We start from the raw sequence: 21,411 nt of genomic DNA, 5'->3' as shown, positions 1-21,411 counted from the left end.
TAGCTTGTGGAAAGCTAGGTTTGTGTCCACCTCTATATTTGGCCAATAGTAGGGGTGAGTAAATGGGTATGTTTTACTTGAAAACAAGCTTACCTAATCTGTTATTGACTATAGTCTGATTCCAATTTCTTAGAACTGATCCCCACCTAGGTTGGTTACCAGAGGCTAGGGGTTTACCCTAGTCGAATCGACTCGAAGAACCAACCTTGGTTGACTTTGATGGAACCAGCATTGTTTTGTTTTACAAATAAACTGCTCCAGCAGGCAAGGTGGGACAAACCATCAGTACCTATCATCAACAACAGATTTTGCCCTTTGAGCTAAAGTATGGGCTTTCATAGTAGTTTGTCTATTTTTATGCACAAAATTAATTGAAGAGAAATTTTTAAGAAAATTCAAAATAATATCTATTTTTTCTTAGCTTTGGTTGACCTTGGTGGAAGTAGCCTTTTGAAGATGTGAAGATCTGGACCCAAACAAACATTGTTACAAGGCCATGGTCTCACTTGACCTTTCAATCAATTTAGTGATTTGGTCATTTTTCTTTAATTTAATCTTTGGATGTATATAATAAACAATATAAAAAGGTAATATTTATAAATTTAAATTATAATAATAACTTTTGAATTAGAATTAATATATTATCAAAATCTACAAATGAAATTATAGGATTTAATCAATTTAATCAAATAAAAGGAATATAAGCTCTGAATTATATTATTGTTATTGAAAATGAAGTATTCATTATATGGCCAAACTGATTTTGACTAAACTGAAATTGATAGTTTGATTTGCTGTGAACTTAGAAATGATCTGATCCGATTTGAAATAATTTCAATTATCAATCTCAGTTTCAGTTCAATTTTCTAAATTTTAGAAACCAAATCAAACGGTAAACTATATATAACAGTAATAAAATGATGTAGTCTGATTTAGTTTCCATACTCAGAGTTGATATGGTCTGAGATTTTATCCGATCGTAAGTTACCAACATAACCGAATCGACCATGAACAACCCTTATTCATGCCTCGTTTCTTCTCTTTCCACCTCCCTCCCTCCCTCCCTCTGCCCATAGATATGGTAGCTCAACTCCCGGCCTCTCTCTGGTTTGATGGGTTCGAAGCCATAGGCTATGTATCTGGCTCCAACCCACAAGACGAATTAGGAAGACGACAATGGCGTATGCGGCCCACGTTGTGAACAAACACAATACACACCTACACACATAATGCTGAAGATCCACCGACCGCCCCTCATGGGATTGCTCAGGCACCGGTGAGCTGCTGCAAAGGTCGAGCATGAAGGTTGGGAGACTCGCTAAGCTAATAAAGGTGATAGGAATCGAAGAAACGTACAAATAAACGGTTTTTAAGGTTGTCTACGAAGGATGGAACCCGATACACTGTTGGAGTAGACGACGAATTGGGTCTATTCGAGGGGCATCGAGGCTGAAAAGGAACAGGTCTGTGAGTTGCCACCTGGCAAGTTCGATTTATCGGTGAAGCTTGCTTGTGCCAAGCATGAGGAAATATTTGACATGGGATTATCAAGGGGGCAACTGCACTGATGCCGATAAAAGTGTAAACTAGAGTCCCAGGTAGAGAATAAACCAAAAATGATGAGATCGATTAGACTGGTCTTGGTCACAAAGGATGATGATCCCAGAAGGCCAGAAGAGATAGAGAAAGAGAGAAGATGGACTAAAAAATAAAAAGCAAAGAACAATAAGAATTTGGGAAATTTCCTGATCAGTACTGTATTTTGGTTCGAGTGATAATTTGGTTTTTAAATTTTAAAATGCGATAGTTTAATATCCAAACTTTTAAAATGTGATAATCTTGTACCCAAAATTTTGAAATATGACAATCTAATACATGCTGTTAACCAGTCTGATAAGCCATTAAGTAACATTTGAAAATTTAAAAATACCCTAAAAATATCATCTGATTCTCTATCAATCATCCAAACATTGACAATAAAATGAACATAGTCACCAAAATTTTTAAATAGAAGAAGTTAAGATTTGGAACTAATCAGTTTTTTTGTCATTGTTTGGATGGTTGATAAATAGAATTAAATAACATTGAAAGGACATTTTTGGTTTTTCAAATGTTACTAACAACAAATACTGAATTGTCACATTTTGAAAGTTCAGATATTGAATTGTCACATTTTAAAAATTTAAATACTGAATTATCACATTTTAAAATTTGAGAATCGAATTATCATGTAAACCAAAATAAAAGATACAATTTTCCTTAAAAATTTATTTATAACTTCGTTAAAAACACTTAGTCGGAAGTGCATTTACCAATATCCATTTATTTATATTCATTTATTTTTAGATGAAATTATACAATAACCGTTTTATCTATAAGAATATCACTATTAAATAAAATAATATTATTTTTGACTTTTTTAAATAAAATTAATTACTAATTTTATTGAATAAACAATATTATCCCATGCCATCATATATTAATAATTATTTATAACTTCGTTAAAAACACTTAGTCGGAAGTGCATTTACCAATATTCATTTATTTATATTCATTTATTTTTAGATGAAATTATACAATAACCGTTTTATCTATAAGAATATCATTATTAAACAAAATAATATTATTTTTGACTTTTTTAAATAAAATTAATTACTAATTTTATTGAATAAACAATATTATCCCATGCCATCATATACTAATAATTTTATGTGTGAATAAAAAATTAATTTAGTCAAATCTAAAAAGGATATTATAAATAAATAAAGCCCCATTTGGTATCAATTCTCAGAATTCTGATTCCTTTCAGAAAAGAATGGATTCTGAGAAATTCATTCTACGAATCATTAGCAAATGATCTTGCTTCTGCAACCACCCCTGCGACTTCTTCCTCCGCTAAATTAAGAGTTTCATCCAGCAATGTTTAGCTGAACGCTTTTGCTGTTCAGCGGTAGCGGTAGAACCGATGAAAAGATTCCACACCAGTGTTTAAATACATGGAGCTCGCATTTTAAGGTTTTTTTTTTTTCGTTATCGTTATCTGACTTAATGGCCGAGTATTTGTCGCAATGTAAGAATTCAGAGGTCTTGTCGCAAATTAAAGTTAAGCAGATAATTCAAGCTGGCCGACATGGAGTGCTAGCATATAAGAGAGGTCCATTACGTGGAGTGGAAATTTGTCCCAGAAATAAAACCCTCGCTGGAATGGAATTCCGAATTCTGAGTTAAGCGCTTTTAATTACTCGATCACCCTGAAAAAAATAAAAAAGGTTTGCATTTCTTACAACAGTATGAAATTCTTCTGTGGAATCCGTTATTTCCTACTTCTCCAGCTATACAGCCAAAACAGAAGAAACATGACATCCCAAAAGGCAACAACACTACATGAACAAATAAATAAAAGAGGATGGGGTGGTGCCTGGAGTGGAGGTGAGTGTGTGTACTGATCAGCTAAACAAAACAATAACAAGCACCAAGAACAAAGAAAGCAGGTGGGAACTTGGTCCGGCCTTAGAAGCCGAGTTGGTTGGGTTTCGAGGTACAGAATTCCCTCCGACTGCAGTTCCGGCAGCGGCTACAGGTGCGTTTGTGGTGAGAACAACTACAATCCAATCATCTTCAGCACTAATGCCAGCTTCAGTATACTTGCTGTCTTTGAGATAGCGTGAGTAATGGGAGCCGGTGAAGTTGGATAGTACCAGAGTTGGGACCAGGTTCGGAACGCAGGCGGGTATGATAGCTACCTCTTTGGTGTTGATGGTGTTAAGATGGCATTGATGCAGAATGGCTGGGTAGTTGGCTAGTTGTATCTCGGCTCCTGGAGCACAGTTGGCACCCGTAGTATTGCTACAGGGTTGTTTCTCAAATTGGTCTGCGACTTGTTCTGCAATGCAATCTGCATCTTTGTTCTCTGTTAATGGTGACAGATTTAAGGATGCCCTGTATTTGTTAATGTCTCGAAGAAGTGTCTCCTCCTCATCTGCAAGCAAATGGTGTGGATATTGAAATTTTCAGTAGAGTTAAAGAACATGCAGCAGGAATGAATATTTCTAATCTTTCTATACATACAGAATGTTGCTACTTGTTATCCTATAAAGAGATGGATGACACTACACCATGATGGTGAGACAGTGTTTCTGTTCCCCTGGTTCTCAAAACAAAAGCTTAATTTCTTTTTTCATGCAGCATATATAGAAAGCACACTGTAAATGATCATTGTAAGATTTCCCACCCAATGATTTGTTGTTAGGGGAAAAGAGAATCTCAAGTCTCAACTCCAAAGGGTAACCCATGAATCCATGAGTTTAATCTCCATGGTCTTGCAGTCTTTGATCCCAATGAATGTCTGGTGGATTTAAGCAAACCAATTAAGTTTTTCCTAAATAGGAAAGAAGGAAAAAGAAAAGGGGAAGAACAGAAAAGGAATATAGATAGTTGGTGTACCTTAAGCAAGCATAAATTACATTAATTAAGGGTTAAATTCATAGATGCAGCTGACACTTCCATTGAGCTTGTTGTTAGACACAATACAACATGTTGTACAACAACTTATACACCATGTACCTGGATAGTTGTATCATGACTAGACTACAGTGTTCCATTATACTACCTTTCATTCAACTACAGACACATACATACAAAAGAAAAAAAACAAACAAACAAACAAACAGAGCATATAATATAATAATTTAATAAAAAAACAACAAAAAAGATAAAATTATAGTAGGTTGGCAAATTCATACAATTTAAAATAGCAGAGACTATCAGAAGGGAGGATGCTGTGCATAAGCAAAGAGATTGACATTTGCCATAATACACCAGTATCATGGCTTATACAGGATTCAAATCCTAAGTGCAGATTGGTTTTAGAGTAAGAATAGTATTTAACTTTAAACACTGACTTATTGCAAGACTTTACACCATGTCTACACATGGCATTCAATTTGCTATTGGTCATTGTCTCAATAGTTCATACCTCTGGTTTATCGTGGCAATCAGATGGAGCAAGACACTTGATTAGATAACATTAGAGTTACCTCTCTTCTGTTTCCATTGGTTTATAGAACTAGCACAATGGAGATAATAAGTACTAGGATGATGCAAAGCCTTAGACCCTACAAAGACACCAAATATCAAATTTCTTCTTCTCTTCTCTTCCACCTTTCTCCTGATGACATTAGTTCTAGGGCTTAAGAAACTGGATCTAGGCTTGTTAAGGATATTTGTAAAATAGCATTATCTATCAATGACCATGCCTGTTGCAAGTAACAAGGATTCATCTATCCTGCATCTTTGCGGGGCTCTTTCCTGCCAGTCAAGAAAGAGGTCCTGGTGTACACAAATTCTTGGCCAACTCTCTAGCTCATGTAAATTACAGATAGCATATTCCTAAGAATCCCCCAAATCCATTCTACTCATAATCCGGCATAGTTTGCAACTATATAATTAAACAACAGGCGAACAGATTGAGAAGGGAATAGCAAAAACCCATTTGCTTAATTGATGAACAGATGGAGAAGGGAAGCCAAAAAAACCCATTTACTTAACAGATGAACAGATGGAGAAGGGAGGCAAAAAAACCCATTTGCTTAACAGATGAACGGACGGAGAAGAGAATCAAAAAACCCATTTGCTCAAAATTCAAAAAATGACGACCCAAATAAAAAATAAAAATAAAAAACATCTATATATTCTCAGTGAAAATAAAGGAAAGAGGCAAGCCTCCATAAAAGAAAATGATCTGCAAAACTGAGCAAGATATTGAGAGAGAGCAAGGAAGAAGAGAAGACAATGTTTACAGCTTACCATGGGATTTCACAGGATGAAAGAGCAAGAGCATCAGTTGAAGCAGTAGCAAAACCAGGAGATGACACCGAGGAGAAGCCATTAATTTGTTTCAAGATGATGAATCATGAATGATGATTCAGCAAGAGGAAAGGTGAGCTGAATATATTATTAATGGAACTCAAAGGAGCCAGCGTACCTTTATCGATATATTTTCCTTCGTTTTCTGTCTCTTGCCCCCCTTTATATGCTTACCTCGATCCTGATCCTGAAGCAGCTTCCACTTTCCAGTTCCAGGTGGCGCGACTTATTGTTGTTAGAGAGTTTAATTAGACTTGGTGTGGCAGTTGATTGGGAAGCAAAGTAAACAAACAACGCTAGGCACACTTTAATTTTGTGCCACCTATCCTCGCAACATGCACTTGTCTACGTTGTTCTCTGAACTTCCAAGTGTTAAGAACAGGTGGCACATAAAACTATGTATTCCTCCTAAACCTCCATGTATTTTAAAACCAGAGAAAGATGCTTACAAAAAAAAAAAACAAAGAAAGATGAAAGACCAATATAAGTTCCCTTATCTAGACATACAAGATTATTATATATTAGAGTTATTAAAGCAATTCAAAAATCAGAATTTTATCGTTTCACTTTATTTTACCATAGCATTGTTGGTAAAATGATAAATTTTGGGCTGATAAAGGAGAGAATATTCAAGGATTGAAGTAGATCTGGCAATTGGGTTTTGTGGGTCGGGTTTGGATTGGGTTAAGATATTTCGGATTGATTTTGGGTTGGGTCATCAAATGTTAGATTCTAATCCCAAATGTTTGGGTTAGGGTTGACACATGGGTTGATTTGGGTCATTTTAAAAAATAATTAAAATTAAAAAAATAAAGAAAAAATATATAAAAAATATTAAAATTAAAGGAATTAATCTTAAAATTTCAAATATAAAATAAAAAAATTGAATATTTAACAATTTAAAGAGTAAATAATAAAGAGTAAAGACTAAATAGAAAAAAAGGGAAAATTTTCGATCAGTATCCTGTATTTTGGCTCGAGTGACAATTTGGTCCGGACTTTAAAATGTGATAATTCAATACCCAAATTTTCAAAATGTGACAAACTAGTACCCGAGCTTTCAAAATGTGAGAATCTATTATATATCGTTAACCAATCCGTTAATCAACTGTTAAGTGACATTTGAAAAGTAAAAAATGCCCTAAAAATGCCATCTAATTCTCTCTATCAACCATCCAAACATTGTTAATAAAATGAACAGTCCCAAATTCTAGATTCTTCTAAATAGTCATCAACTTTTTTTGAATAAAAGAGACTAGGATTTGGGACTGTTCAGTTTTTTGAATAGAACATAAGAGTATACAATTGTTTTATATTTTTAATTTTTTAAATAATTAATAATTCTTTATATTTTATATACTACATTTAATAAATTTTTTAATACAAAAATAATAATAATTTATTTCAACTAGAATTATTCATCAAAGTGATGAAATCGATCAATTTACTAGTATTTTCATGTTGGTTTGAATTAAAATTGAATGACCGACCATATACTCAGTAATCATTTGTCAAAGTAGGCTACTAGCTTAATCCCAACAATAATTCATATACTCACTAATCAGCAGCTCGGAACCATATTGACATTTGGGGTCATTTATTGTGCTATCAAGTAAGTAAAATTAAAATCAAAACGCCAATACCCATATCTGGGTACTGTGGGTGTCAAGAGAATCAGATAGTTTTGTACCTTTAGGGCCATTTGGTCCGCGGGAATAGGGGTTTGGATTTGGAATCCCAATTCCCACCTGTCTGATTGAGTAGAAATGGAATTCCATTCTCATTTTTGGTCGAATGGCATTCCTCCATTTGAGTCCTCCCTTTGATAATAAAATCCCATTTCAATTAATTTTAATTCTCATTTTAATTTTTATCTGAATCAAACAAATAGTAGAAATAAATCATTCCAATTCCAATTTTCACTGCAAATCAAATGAAACATTAGTGTAATGAATTTGTATGCAGTTCTTTTTTCCCTATAAGTGAAGAATGATAAGATACTCTTATCTGGGTTTTTGAAAAGCTTTGCGCCACGCCACCAGACAACAACATGGAAATCGAGAAGCAACAGAGCTATATGTGATGATATACACTACATAGAAAAATAAATGAAAAAGACAACACTTTTAATTTCAGTAAGCATCCGCTTTCAGACTCATGAGTCTGAAACCCAAGTTCTCATGCTTTGTGACTTTGTCAGCTTCATAATTAACAAAGCAATGGCCTCTAAGTCTTTAGGTAACACAGTCTGAATTAAATAATTTTATAAAATAATAGAAAAAATATCCCTAAATAAAACCATTGTGCTTTAAACTTTGAAATCATCATGACTGTGTCATGTAAAGCATAAATACCCAAGTCTTTTGTTATAATTATACAACTGAGATCAAGGGGTATGATACTGAGATCAAGGGGTATGATACAGAGATACATTGCATGAAACTTGTATCCACACATGCACATGCAGCTGACATAAATTAAAAAAAAAAAACCATTACTTGTAATTATATCCTAGTGCCTATATATATATATATTTAAAAAATGTATTATTTATTTAGTAATATAATTCCTGATGCTGTTCCTCGAGAGTCTATTGATTCAAGATGGAAAAGTATACATGTTTTCAGTATTTGCTTTTATAGTGGTTTCATTTGTTTTTAGTTACTAGTAGTTAAGCATGTGTATTGCATGTAAATTTTTTTTTTCATATTAATTATTTGAATTTTAGATATATCATATTCAAGATAGAAATTGAAAATTAACAAAAGTAATAATATGATTAAAAATAAACTTAAATACTTGTAGTCAATGTGTTCATGCATTGCAATGGAAATTTTAAATTACAATAACAATTATTGTTGTTGTTGTTGTTATTATTATTATTATTATTATTATTAAATTTTGTATTTAATTTCTATCATAAATAAAAATAATTATTAAAATAACAATTATTTTTATTTAATATGATGAATATATAGCATTAGAAATGTTCCTAAATGTTTTTGACAAAATTCTACTTTTTCATTTTTTTGTGTTCTATCTTTTTTTAAATATTTATTTATTTTTAATTATGACATCATGGGGTTCTTTGATAAGTTGGATCATCAACTCACCATTTAAATAAGAAAATAGTTTTGCTTTCGGATCAGTTTTAAAGTATATACTTCATCTACATATATAAATAATTTTTACTTATCACATTTTATTTTTGTTTGACATAATTAATATATAAAAATCTATGATGTGGGAAAGACATGCTATTGAAAGAATTTTGACCAATCAAAACCCACCCATGAATTTTGATAAATAACATCTGATTGACTACCACATTTTTCATACCAGTTGGTTGGTAAAAAATTCAGATATCATATCTTTCCAATATCATAGTCGAACCCAATTGTTATATATTATTTTGATTACATGTAATTTTTATTACTTTTTAAAGATTTATTATTTAACTATCATATTATTGATTAATCCATTGGACCCAAACCACTATCCCATCACCCAAAAAGAGAAATAATATGATTTCCATCATTGATAAAATTATTTCTTATGTATAATATTTATTTTTATTCAATATAATGAATGTATAATATTATAGATGTACACAATATTTTATTTTTTTATAAATATATAACATTAGATATGTGCCCAAAATTTTCTCTACTTTTTCAATATCTGTGATTCTTTGTATTTTCTATTTTTAAAAATTTTATTATTTGACTATAATATTATTTCATTTCTAGGTTGATTTTAAAATTGGCATTCCATTTTCATCATTAACAAAAATACTTTTTACATTTTCATACTTATTTTTGTTCAGTATAATGAACATATAATATTAGAAATGTGTCCATTTCTTTTTTATTTTTTTGTATTATATATTTTACTTATTTTAATTTTAATTATTTAATTATGATATTATTTATTAATCTATTTGACCCCAGATGGTAAATTGCTTACCCACCACTACTGGGAGGGAAGAAAATGGTTTTGCTTTCAAATTATTTTTAAAAATAGTTATTCTTATACTATTAAAATTACTATTATGGGTTTAATTATTAGAATTTAATGATGAGAAAAATATATCTTAAATATAAGATTTAATAAGAGAATATACCTTAGATATGAGATTTAATAAGAGGGAATAGGAAAATAGTTTTATTTCCAAATGATTTGAAATTTTACATTCCAGTTCATCATTAATAAAAATATTTTTTATTTATCATCAATGTTTTCAACTTGGTATTGACCTGGCCAATTGAATCGTTCGAATTGTCACTTGGCCTTGATTTCTGGTCTAGTTCTATTGAGGCTCGCCCTTTCAGTCAAAAACCATTGACTTAGTCAAAAACTATATAACCCGGGTAGTTCAACCATTGACCCCTTCGACTTGATCACCAGGTTGCGGGTTGCACACTTAATTATGTGCAAACTTTTGGAGGCCATAATTTTGCACTATGATGTCTGATTGGGGTGATCTTTTTTATTTATTATTTTTTTTTATTTTAGGTAACTTTCCAAGATCTATATGCCTCAAGGTTCTTAGGCGTCTTGCTTTGTTATTTTCACAAAAAAAAACATTTTTTGGCCCTAAATTACAAATTTTAATATTTTTATAAATAAAAGTGGTTTGACCCATTTGACCTTGACGGTGGAACCAGTGACCTGACCCAAAGGCAAAAACAAGTTGGCCTTCGGGTAAGTTTTTAAAACATTGTTTATCATACTTATTATTGTTACTATGTCAAATATATGATGTTAAAAATGTTCCCAATTTTTTTAATTTCTATATATTTTTTGTATTTTAAATATTTTTGAATTTTATTATTTAATTGTGGCAACATGGATTGGCCCATTTGACCCAAAATGATTTAATTTCTTATCACTACCTTGATGAAAATACTATTTTTTCCAGGTAGATTTTAAAAGTTTAAGTTTTACGTTATTGAAATTATTAATTTATTATGTACGGATTTAATTATAGAATTTAATGATAAGAAGAAACAAAAATGCCTTAAATATATGATTCAATGAAGGTGAATGCAAATTAATACCTTAAATGTTGGATTTAATGAAATAGAATTGAATGTATTGAATATCTTAAAATTACCTATTTTCAACTCATTTAATAGCAATATTAGATTACCCTATTTGCCCTCATTTTTTATCAATAAATTTAAATATAGAGGAATAAATGTTGTCTTAAAAAAGTCCATAAATATTATTGAAGCTATTGATACTTGTTAAAGTAGTATAGATTTGGATAAACACACTTATTTGGAGAAGTATTTCAGAGGTAAAACTTGTGGGTAATTGCATTCCTTGCATTCATGTATGCTGCAAATTTACCAAGTGAGCACATTTTTTACGCTCGAGAAGTCAGATCGTCTGTTGTGAGTTCCTTATTCAAGTTGCTCAAGAAATTGATATTCTCGGGTAAGTTCATGTATGTGGGGCCAACAATAGTACAAAACCATTATGGTTAAAGTTGGTCAACTTTCTCGTTCTCCAATTCACCCAAAAAATGACCGATGCCTCAGATTTTTACAATGGTGAATTTTGTATACTTTTCAAGTTTAGGAGGTATTTTGTATAGTAGCATTGCATTGCTGTTGCATTTTGGGTTAATAAATACAAATTTGTGTGAAAGATTTTTTTGAGTTGATCAATACAAATTGTTATCTTTACTTAAAACATTCAGATGGATTGAACTATGATGCAGGAAAGGCATAATATTAGAAAAACTTACAACCATCAACTAGCTTTTATAAAAGTAGAAACCAATCAAATGAGTTTCCACCTAATTCATGAGGGGTTGTGATTGGTCAAAGCATTTTTTGTATTATATCTTTCCCGCATCATAGGTTTCCCCTTTTCATATACATACATTTTTCTTTTTCTGGTTGAGATGACACTCCGTGTAGACTCTACCAAAAACCCCTTATGGCTATATTTGGTTTTGTTTCTGTGGGCATTTATTGAAAAAATACTGTCACATTAGCACTATATGGGCATTGGCTTGTTCATCATTTATCAAATAAATATTAAAAAATTAAAATACTTTAATTTATGCAGATGAATCACCTAGGAAAACGTCAAATTCTCCTTTCCCCTAACATTTATATGATAAATACTCCCTCAATAAATACCCACAGAACCAAACATATACATATATCATATATAAGAGGATGCAAAGAGCCGTATGTATCAATAATCATAGACTTGAATACATCCTTTTCATCTAATTCAATAGGCTCAACATAATCTCCCATCCATGAGCGAGGTTCCACAACAAATGAAAACTATGATGAGTAACAAACAGAAACAGATCAAATGACTAAAATCATGGTGCATCGGAATGAATAGACTGTGACTCCGTGAACAAACCTTGATGTGAGAATGGAGCAGAGCAGACAGTCTATGACTCTATGTATGAATTAGATCCCTCCCAACTGAATTTTGTAGAGCGAGACGTGGATCAAACTGCATATCAGACGTTTAATCTAATATGCTTACTCAAAAAATGAAGAGTCAAATATCAGATAGCATGGAACTAGCGATTTTTCGATATGATATCTTCTCCCCCAAGAAATGGATATTACTTACAGAAGGAAGATCTCGCCTTCGCAAATCTTAGCTGTAAGTTGAACGGTGAACTCCATTTACTAAGTTAATGGCGGATGAAAATCCAGAAGGAAGCTGATTGGTAGAGAAGGAAGCCATTAGCCATCGAATCGAAGGAAGAGAGCGAATAAGCAGAGACACAAAAGACAAAACTTCACTTGTTTCTTATTAAGCTTCCTTTCGGAAAGCAAACGGGAATAACTTCTTTTGCTGAGCTTCAAACTTCAAAGAGTCGGAAAGCAAATTGGGACCCATGAACCTGGCAATCGGGTTGATTGGGTCGTGTCATGCCACTGTAAACGGTGTAAAAATACACTGATAACGTTTTACATTGATCCTAAAAGTGATCATCGTTGCTTTTTGAAAAACGCAATGAGTGGAAGAGTGAAATTTTACATCAATAAACAACAATAGTTTTTACATTGTTTATCGATGTAAAGCTTTATGGTTGATGAGACTCCATCCAAATAAAGGCAAAATTGAACGGAGCTGAGTTTTACATCGGTCATAATTATACGTTTCTTTTAAATGCCTATAAAACCAAATCAATATAAAATTTACATCGGTTCTTGATTTACATTGCTTTCAAATGCAGCCTAAAATTCTAAACATAAAAGAAAAATAAACTTAAAAAATTCAAAATTCAAAATTCAAAAAATAAATAATAAAGAATAAAGATTAAATAGTAGAGACTAAAGAGTGTAAACTTTTAATAAGGGAAAAATCTATGATACCAGAAAAATATGGTATCGGAAGAGATCTGACCAATTAAAGCATTTTGTGAATTTGATGAATACCATTTTATTTGTCACCTATTTTTATGATGCCAATTGATTTGCAATAAGTTTATCTGATATGATGTATTTCCCGTAACATAGTATGTGTTTGGTTCTGTGGGCTTTTGTGGATAGGCTGTTTATTTGTACTTTTTCACTTTAAACGTTTCTTGTTTTTGTTGTTTGGTTGGGCTTCACTTTAAACGTTTTTTACTCTCCACCTCAGATATACCCATTAATAGACTTGTTCATGGGCCGGGTTGGACTGGGCTCATGCTGAGCTTTTACTCATCATTAATGGAAATACGCTAGGTCCGAGCCCGACCTGACTGACGAGCCTATAACTTGGGCCCGAGCCCGGCCTTGATAAAAAGCCCGAAGCCCAAGCTCGAGCCCGAGCCCAAAGCCCTACCTAATAAAAAAAATTACAATTTTCCCTATTCAAATTAGAATTAAGAATTCAGATGTTTTTTTTTTCCTATTTAAATGAACAATGGGCCTACAAGATGGTTTTTTTCCTTTTCTTTTACGTTTTAAAACACAGTTTTACATTCTTAAATAAAAAAATTTATTCAAATGGACATAATCACATAACCCATTTTAAGTCTAATTTTAGGTTGGATCGGGTCAGACTATTTTGACAAAACCCGAGCTCGGCTCAAATTTATTGCAAGTCGGGCTTTTTGGCCCGAATTTAAGCTCACGGACCTATAAAACATGTTCAAGCCCGTCTACGGGCTGGGACGTCTCAGGGCACCCGACCCATGAACAGGTCTACCCATTAAAATGTGCCACATCAATATTTAGTTTCAAGAAACGTTAAGGTGTTAGGGGAAATAAGAATTTAACATTTCTCCAAATGTCCCATGCACAAAAATAAAAGCGTTTTAAATTTTTACCATTTATTTAATAAACGGTTAAATCAAACATTGTTTCATTTTGCTTTATATACAATAAATACAACACCTATAAAGCACTTATCCAACATTTTTTCAATAAATGCCAACCAAACCAAACACTGCCATAATCGTTAATCGAATCCTTTAACAATAAATAAATGATCCCAATTAAACCTAATAATATGACCCCAATTAAACCTGACAATGGGATCAGCGGTTGACCCATGGTTCACGATTCAACCCAAAACAATCCGTTTCTTAGGGTTTGGTCGGGTCACTCTCGAATCCAGGTGGACACGAGATACTAACCCTTATTTTCGGGTCGGATCGGATTTATGGGTTGGGTCAGGTCACATTAGATGATATCAACCGTTAAAAAATATTCCATCTCCAGCATAAAAAAAAGAAAGTATATGGTTCGGATTCGGATGGTCGTGATCATCCCATTTCAGCGCAATTTGGTAGGACCCAGAGCACAATGGTTGGTACTGATTGGTTGTAGTTGACGTCTTCAGTCAGGGGGGAGTACGACCTTCTCCGGCTAAGTTGCGCGGGTGGGGTGACGGGGGCTTATCAAGCGCACAATGGCAAAATTAGGCGAATTTGGAAGGTCGGTCCGTCGGTGTGTTGTGAGTGAGGAGGTGAGATAGATCGTCAACCGTCTGAATCGGATTTTTCCTTGTCTGCAGTTACTCCTGCTTCTCTCTTCTTCTGCCACAACTCTAGTGACATGGTTCAGATTTTCCAGAGTCTTTACTTCTTCTTTCTCTTTAATCACCAAAAAGTAATTATTAAATATAATAAAATTCTTTTCTTTGACTCTCTCTCTCTCTCTCTCTCTCTGTACCTTTCTAGGGCTTGCCTTTTCCTCTTTTCCTTGTCTCTGCTCTATATAGGGTTCTCCTTGTTCAGGTTTCTCTCGTCTCTTGCGCTGTTTTTCTGCTTCGGTTGTATTTCTTTCGAGATTCAGTTGAGCTCTTTTTTTGATGGAGGAGGGTTTCGGTTCTGCGGTGGAGAAACCGGTCGTGGCAACAACCGCATCTTCTGCAGCTGATCAAGACGCGTATGAGGATGCTTGCAGTATCTGCCTCGAACCGTTCTCATGTGAAGATCCAGCTACTGTATGATCTTCGAAGACTCCATTTTCTCTCTCTCTCTCTCTCTCTCTCTCTCTCTCTCCCCTTTTGTTGTTGTTTTCAGCTGATTTTTCTTCAGTTCTTGTTGTCTTATTTAATTAAATCTGATGAAGTTGTTTTTTCTTCTCTCACGGAAGGGAAGACTCATGTTCTGTTATGGCTTGAAGTAATCTTCTTTTTCTTCGCCGTTCTTGGGGTATTTTTTTTTGTTTATGTAATGGAGTCTGACATAATTACGGTGAATGAATAGTGATTCTATGATCTCTGATTTTGGTCTTTGTAATTGTTTGGTTTGTCGGTAAGGGTGAACAGCGTTATCTATTCATTCAAGGAATGCAAGCATTATTTACTCGTGATATTGTTCATTTTTTTAAGCCAAAGAAAACAACCTCCGTTAAACTTGAATTACAGGATTACAAGGAGGATGATTGCTTCCGTCAAAGGATACTACTCTGTTATATTTACATCCATTATGTTGCTAGTTCATGGGCAGCAGAGTTTCATATCTACATATATGATTTATACATATATTTTCAAAAGAGACCAACAGGCTCCTATTTATATTATTTATACATATATACTATTCTGTTATATTTACTTGTGATTTTGTTCATTGGAGTCATTTTTCTTCCTTTTTGTTGTTTGATGATTGATGATTATGTTGGAGCACTTTCAGTGATGATTCCATTATTTCTGGTAGAATGTTTATATGCTGTATTTTCATCTGTGAACTAATAAAAGAGATATTCTAGTAGTTTCAAAATGATACCAATCTATTGATATGCTCAAATCTGCAAGAATCTCCCCCTCCCCTCTTCTCTTTCTCCATGTGTTAGTGACAGCTTAAGAAGTTAGTTCCCTTTTCTGATAAACCTGCTATCTATCTTTACCAGGTTACCAATTGCAAACATGAGTATCATCTTCAGTGTATTCTTGAATGGTAGGCTGTGTACTATCATGCCAGCTTTACTTTATTTGTTTCTAGTTGAAAATTTGAGAGCTCACATTAATTAATATCTTTTACCAGGTCACAAAGAAGCAAAGAATGCCCAATTTGCTGGCAGTTACTTGCCTTGAAGGACCCTGGCAGGTGAAGATGTTTTTCCAATGATAGTTTTTTTTTTTTTAATCTTAAAACTGTTTCAAGTGGCATCCATTTGAACTCATTTGAACTCATGTTATCTGAATTCTCGAATTGATACATCATTCTAGTATTATTTTCTCTCTCTCCCTCAGTCCCCTTTTCATACTTGTCAATTTTAATCTACAGCCAAGAGCTTCTTGCAGCAGTGGAGATGGAAGGAAATGCAAGATCAAGGAACAGATCTTCCAATATGCCAACATATCCTCGCATTCCTTCAGAGGACCTTCAATTTGATGATGTAAAAAATTTGACTTAGATTTGAAGCTGAATTTCTTCAAATTGATATTCTATTTATCTTTTTGCATATTGAAAATTGAAAATTTCAGGTAGCACCCCACCCAGATGATCTGGATATTGATGAGCGTATTATGCAGCATCTAGCGGCTGCTGCTATGGGAAGGCCCTATCATTTTAATAGGAGAGAGAGACGTAGATCTTCTCGGTTGGATCCTTCCCAAATCCTTGTTCTTGCTTCTCCTCCGAATGGATCTGATGTACATCAGGCTTACACAACTGCATCCTTGGGGAGCCAAAGTTCAGGTTCTGGGTCTTTGGAACCTGATTCTCCAACAGTTGTCATGCCTTCTGTCATCAATGGTCAATCACAACCAATGGTGCTTTCCTCTTTTGTAAATACACCCTCTAACAGTGTGGACAACAGATATTATCCTTCCATACCTCGGTATGTTCAGAGAACTTTTACCTTTAAGCAAAGGTACATTATTATTTATTGTATATCAACAGTTATAAATCCACAGTTAACAGATCGTCATGGTCATCATCATCATCATCATCATCATCCAAACCTTATTCCAATTATATGGGGTCAGCTACATGAATCCTGTTTTGCCATTCTGTTCTGTTTCATGCCATATCCATTGTTAAAATATTAGCACTTGAATCATTTCTTACTACTCATGTCCTTTTTGGTCTACTCCTACCCATTTTAGCCCCCTCAACTTGCAACAGATCACTTCTTATGGGTGCAAATCCACAATTAACAGATGAAGATAGCAATATATAGAAACTCTGAATTTGAAGGTTTGTACTAACACTGCTTGTTAGTTTTCACTGGAAAAATTTAAAGGGCATTTTTTAATTATCTATAAAAACTTGTCAAAAAAAAAAAAAAACTCTAAAAGACTTGAATTCTAATTGAAGGACCTGAATCTCTTGCTTTCTTTCTGTCTCACCTAGCCATTCTGATGGTTGATTCTGAAACAGTAAAACTAAAAGAGTAAATGCTTGCTAGAATATAAATCCTTCAAATATTGAACGAATTTTAAGGATCCAGTCAACTATAGAAAAGATTTTGCTTAGAGAATCTTGGGTAGATTTTATTAGAATCAAATCTTTTTCCTATCACATGGGGTCTAATGAGTTTGGCAAAGAGGTGAATACTGAGATGGATGACTGGGAAAACCATAAAGGGTAAGATCAGAAATGAACTTTGAAACCTAGGAGCAGCTCCAATATGTGGTAAAATGAAGGAAAGTAGACTAAGATGGGTTGGGCATATGCAAGGAAGAACATCTACAACACCTGTAGGGAGTGATCTGCTACAAGTTGAAGGGGCTATAAGAGCAGACCACAAAGGACCAATGCTTCAAAATAGGGAAGTGTGGTGTGAGGCATTCCACTACCTTGAGCTGGAGGCACGAGGCATAGTTTAGAATGCAAGAGGCATAAGCCTCCTCAAGAGGAGGAGGTGGATACAAAAGAAGTAGTTGAGGAAGGAAGAGGAGTTCTTGTTTTTCTTGTTTTTTGTTTTTTATTTTTTTATTTTTATGATAGATGTCTTATATTAAGAAGAATGAGGATGCATAAAGCTAGCTGAAAGGGGGGTCCTGCCAAAGCAGAGGTGAGAGAGTGAAGTGAGTGAGTTGGAGTAGAACAAGACCCCTAGCTTAAAAAGACTAATGGGGTTACGCCTCATGCATAATGCACTTGAGGTGTATGTGTAATGCATCTGAGGCATATACCTCAGAGGTGTCAGCACCTCCAGCATGAGCCTCAAGGCGTTTTGAGGGCACCTCCAAGCATATACCTCCTATGCCTTTTAAAGCATTGAAAAGGACATATGTTGAAGTAGAAAGAAATAATTTAAGGGCCAATGGTTTAACAATGTTTATTGAACTGAATATAATAGAATGGCAGAATAGGATTCATGTAGCTGATTCCATGTAGTTGGGACAATGTTTAGATGATGATAATTAGGTCTACATGAGTTGGCAACTAACTTCTGAGACTTGTTAGAATGGACTCAATATTGTGGGCCTTGGGCCAACCAGCCAACTCAACAACTTTTGGGCTTGGGCTTGTTAGGGAGTATTTTCAAGCCCTTGGAATTGAGCTAGGTTCAAATGAATTTGTGGAAATCTGATCACCAAGCCCTTTAAGACAGTCACTTGAAGGCCCAGGCAGATTTAGGAGTGGGTTTGACTTTCCTCTCAGCCTTTGGCTCAAGTTACATTTGTTTCAGGTTTTAAAAGCTGCATTTAAGGTTAATATAGGTCCTATGCGATTTTATAGTACATAATGATTTTCGTCCTCGCTATATGGATGGGTTGTTTTTCTTGTTGTTTTGACATCTTCTTGCACCTAGATGACTTATGATTATGCAGCCTATAAGCAAAGAAAATACGAGTAATGACAAAAAAAATTCATCTCATTTTGCGCCCCACCTTACAGTACAAACAGGTGGATTCATAATGGATGCGTTTTTAGGATTTGGTTGTTGTTAAAACATGCATTCTATTGTTCTATCCCATGGGGATTTAATGAATAACATCTTTATTATCCTGATTGTCCTCTAGGGCTATTGCTACCCAGACACCTGCTAGTCCACAGAGGTCACGGCCATCAGAGTTACTCTCTTTCTCAGAGTCTCTTAAATCTAAATTTTCTGCTGCATCTGCCAGGTAATTGATAGATTCTCCTATGGGCTACGGATGTAATGGTTGTTTTAATTTCTTCACCATTGACACCTACGACATTTCAACAGATATAAAGAATCAATATCAAGAAGTACAAGAGGTTTTAAGGAGAAACTATTGGCAAGGAATAACTCAGTTAAGGAGTTGAGCAGAGAAGTTCAGCGTGAAGTTACTGCAAGCATTGCAGGTGTTGCTCGCATGATGGAGCGCTTAGATCCAACCTCAAAGCGAAGTGTAGGATCTAGGCCAGTTTCCAATGGTATGGAGGGGACCTCAGGCTTCTCTTATGATCAGAACAGGATGCAAGATGACTTGGTTATTCAGCCTCATTTTAGTAATGATGGGGAAACTGCACATGGTATAAACTCAAATGCGTCATTCAATTTCTCCAGCTCTCCTGGCCCTAGGCATTTTGAAGTTCCTCCTCACACACAGGTCTGTAAGTTTTCCCTTTTAGACTTGTTCTTGGAAATTTGTCATTACTGGGTCTCATATTGTATGTCATGATTTCCTTGAGCATTTCAGAATATTTTTATCATTTTTGACTTATGATCACTGTGCCCTCCTCCCCCAATCTCTTTTCTTGCTTTCACTGTTGATAAGAAATCATATATTAGGAACATTCTATTAGCATTAGTAACTTTAAACTTTGCTGCCACAAATTTTTGATACTGTACCTGGACCAGAGCAGATGTCACCTTTGGTGATGGGACAGCTTTGGCTGGTGCCTTGCTTGAATGCCATGGCTTATATTAAAAAGACACCTGCCTAGGAGATTATGTGCCTTGCTTGAACACCCGTTGGTTCTTGCTTTATAACCAAACTTATACACAGTATCAGCATGTTAGAATGCTCATACTTACCTCTATGTCCTGGATCTCAATAAGTGGAGAGACTTGTATTAGTCTGTCAATGCCCAGATTCATGTTTGGGCAATCTTAGGATTTAACATGGCCTCTGCGGCTCTAACCAATTTAGTGCAAGTTCTCAAACTACATTAATTTTCTACGGGAGATTCACGACCATTGTCATCATGATACCCCTGCCAAGTTAACTGAACTTTTCTAAATGTGGACCCATTTATTGTTTGGCATTACATGCCCATCTTACCTATCCCATGTTACTGCGATAGAACAATCAGACTTTAGTCTTAGGCTATGTTTGGGAGTGCTTAAGTTAAAAATAAGTGCTTATTCGAATAAACACTTGTTTGCATTTGGCACTCAACTTTTTCAAGGGCTTATATTTTAGAATAAGCACTTATTTTACATTGGGCGTTTGGTAGTATTTTTCTCTAAGAAGCACTTAATAAGCATTTGTGACTATTTTGTCCTTCATTTTCTTTCAAATTTTCAAAATATACCCTTTGAAAGCACTTTTATTAAATTACTTTTATAAAAACACTTTTGTGAAAGTACTTTTATGAAAGCACTTTTATGAAAGCACTTCTATAAAAGTACTTTTACAAAAGTATTTTTATGAAATCACTTTTATAAATGTACTTTTACATTTATAAAAGTACTTTTTTGAAAGCTCTTTTATAAAGTGCTACAAAAGCAAACGTGCTTTTGTATAAGTACTTTCATAAAAGTGATTTTATAAAAGTGCTTTCATAAAAGTACTTTTGTAAAGTACTTCTATAAAAGTGTTTTTGTAAAAGTGCTTTGATAAAAGCACTTTTATTAAATTACTTTTATGAAAGCACTTTTGTGAAAGTACTTTTATAAAAGCACTTTTATAAAAGTACTTTTACAAAAGTATTTTTATGAAAGCACTTTTATAAATGTACTTTTACATTTATAAAAGTACTTTTTTGAAAGCTCTTTTATAAAGTACTACAAAAGCAAAAGTGCTTTTGTATAAGTACTTTCATAAAAGTGATTTTATAAAAGTGCTTTCATAAAAGTACTTTTGTAAAAGTGCTTTGATAAAAATACTTTTATAAAAGTGGTTTCATAAAAGCATTATTAAATTCAACTAGGGATAATATTATAAGTGGTATTTAAAAATTCAACTAGGGATAGT

The 21,411-nt window shown here is 33.8% G+C and overlaps 2 protein-coding genes and 1 long non-coding RNA gene across 6 annotated transcripts; 1 reads left to right on the top strand and 2 right to left on the bottom strand.

The window, feature by feature from the left end:
- Positions 1 to 3,255: 3,255 nt before the first annotated feature.
- LOC148861820 (putative GPI-anchored protein At3g06035) lies at positions 3,256 to 6,102 on the bottom strand. Its single transcript, XM_088982941.1, has 2 exons — positions 5,806 to 6,102; positions 3,256 to 3,979 (listed from the first exon to the last, which is right to left on the bottom strand). The coding sequence occupies exons 1-2, from the start codon at positions 5,885 to 5,887 to the stop codon at positions 3,447 to 3,449; spliced, it is 615 nt and encodes a 204-aa protein (XP_088839067.1). The 5' UTR covers positions 5,888 to 6,102; the 3' UTR covers positions 3,256 to 3,446.
- Positions 6,103 to 11,977: 5,875 nt separating this feature from the next.
- LOC148861819 (uncharacterized) lies at positions 11,978 to 12,638 on the bottom strand. The gene is made up of 2 exons (XR_016112363.1): positions 12,478 to 12,638; positions 11,978 to 12,354 (listed from the first exon to the last, which is right to left on the bottom strand). It is a non-coding gene; the product is annotated as an uncharacterized LOC148861819 (long non-coding RNA).
- A 2,051-nt stretch (positions 12,639 to 14,689) lies between these two features.
- On the top strand, positions 14,690 to 19,935 carry LOC148861818 (E3 ubiquitin-protein ligase RHF1A-like). 4 transcript variants are annotated; one of them, XM_088982444.1, is made up of 8 exons: positions 14,690 to 14,811; positions 15,083 to 15,291; positions 16,200 to 16,246; positions 16,334 to 16,396; positions 16,577 to 16,688; positions 16,777 to 17,132; positions 19,267 to 19,371; positions 19,455 to 19,935. In XM_088982444.1, the coding sequence occupies exons 2-8, from the start codon at positions 15,157 to 15,159 to the stop codon at positions 19,891 to 19,893; spliced, it is 1,257 nt and encodes a 418-aa protein (XP_088838570.1). In that variant the 5' UTR covers positions 14,690 to 14,811; positions 15,083 to 15,156; the 3' UTR covers positions 19,894 to 19,935. The 4 variants fall into 4 exon arrangements, with proteins under 4 accessions (XP_088838570.1, XP_088838569.1, XP_088838567.1 ...); XM_088982442.1 differs by lacking the exon at positions 14,690 to 14,811 and adding an exon at positions 14,816 to 14,954 and having other exon boundaries at positions 16,777 to 17,165; XM_088982443.1 differs by having other exon boundaries at positions 14,770 to 15,291.
- The last annotated feature ends 1,476 nt before the right edge of the window (positions 19,936 to 21,411 follow it).

This window comes from Nelumbo lutea, chromosome 4 (assembly GCF_056320005.1).
Source record: "Nelumbo lutea isolate HS-2025 chromosome 4, American lotus-T2T, whole genome shotgun sequence".
NCBI lineage: Eukaryota > Viridiplantae > Streptophyta > Magnoliopsida > Proteales > Nelumbonaceae > Nelumbo > Nelumbo lutea.
This window is presented reverse-complemented; position numbering and strand designations above follow the sequence as displayed.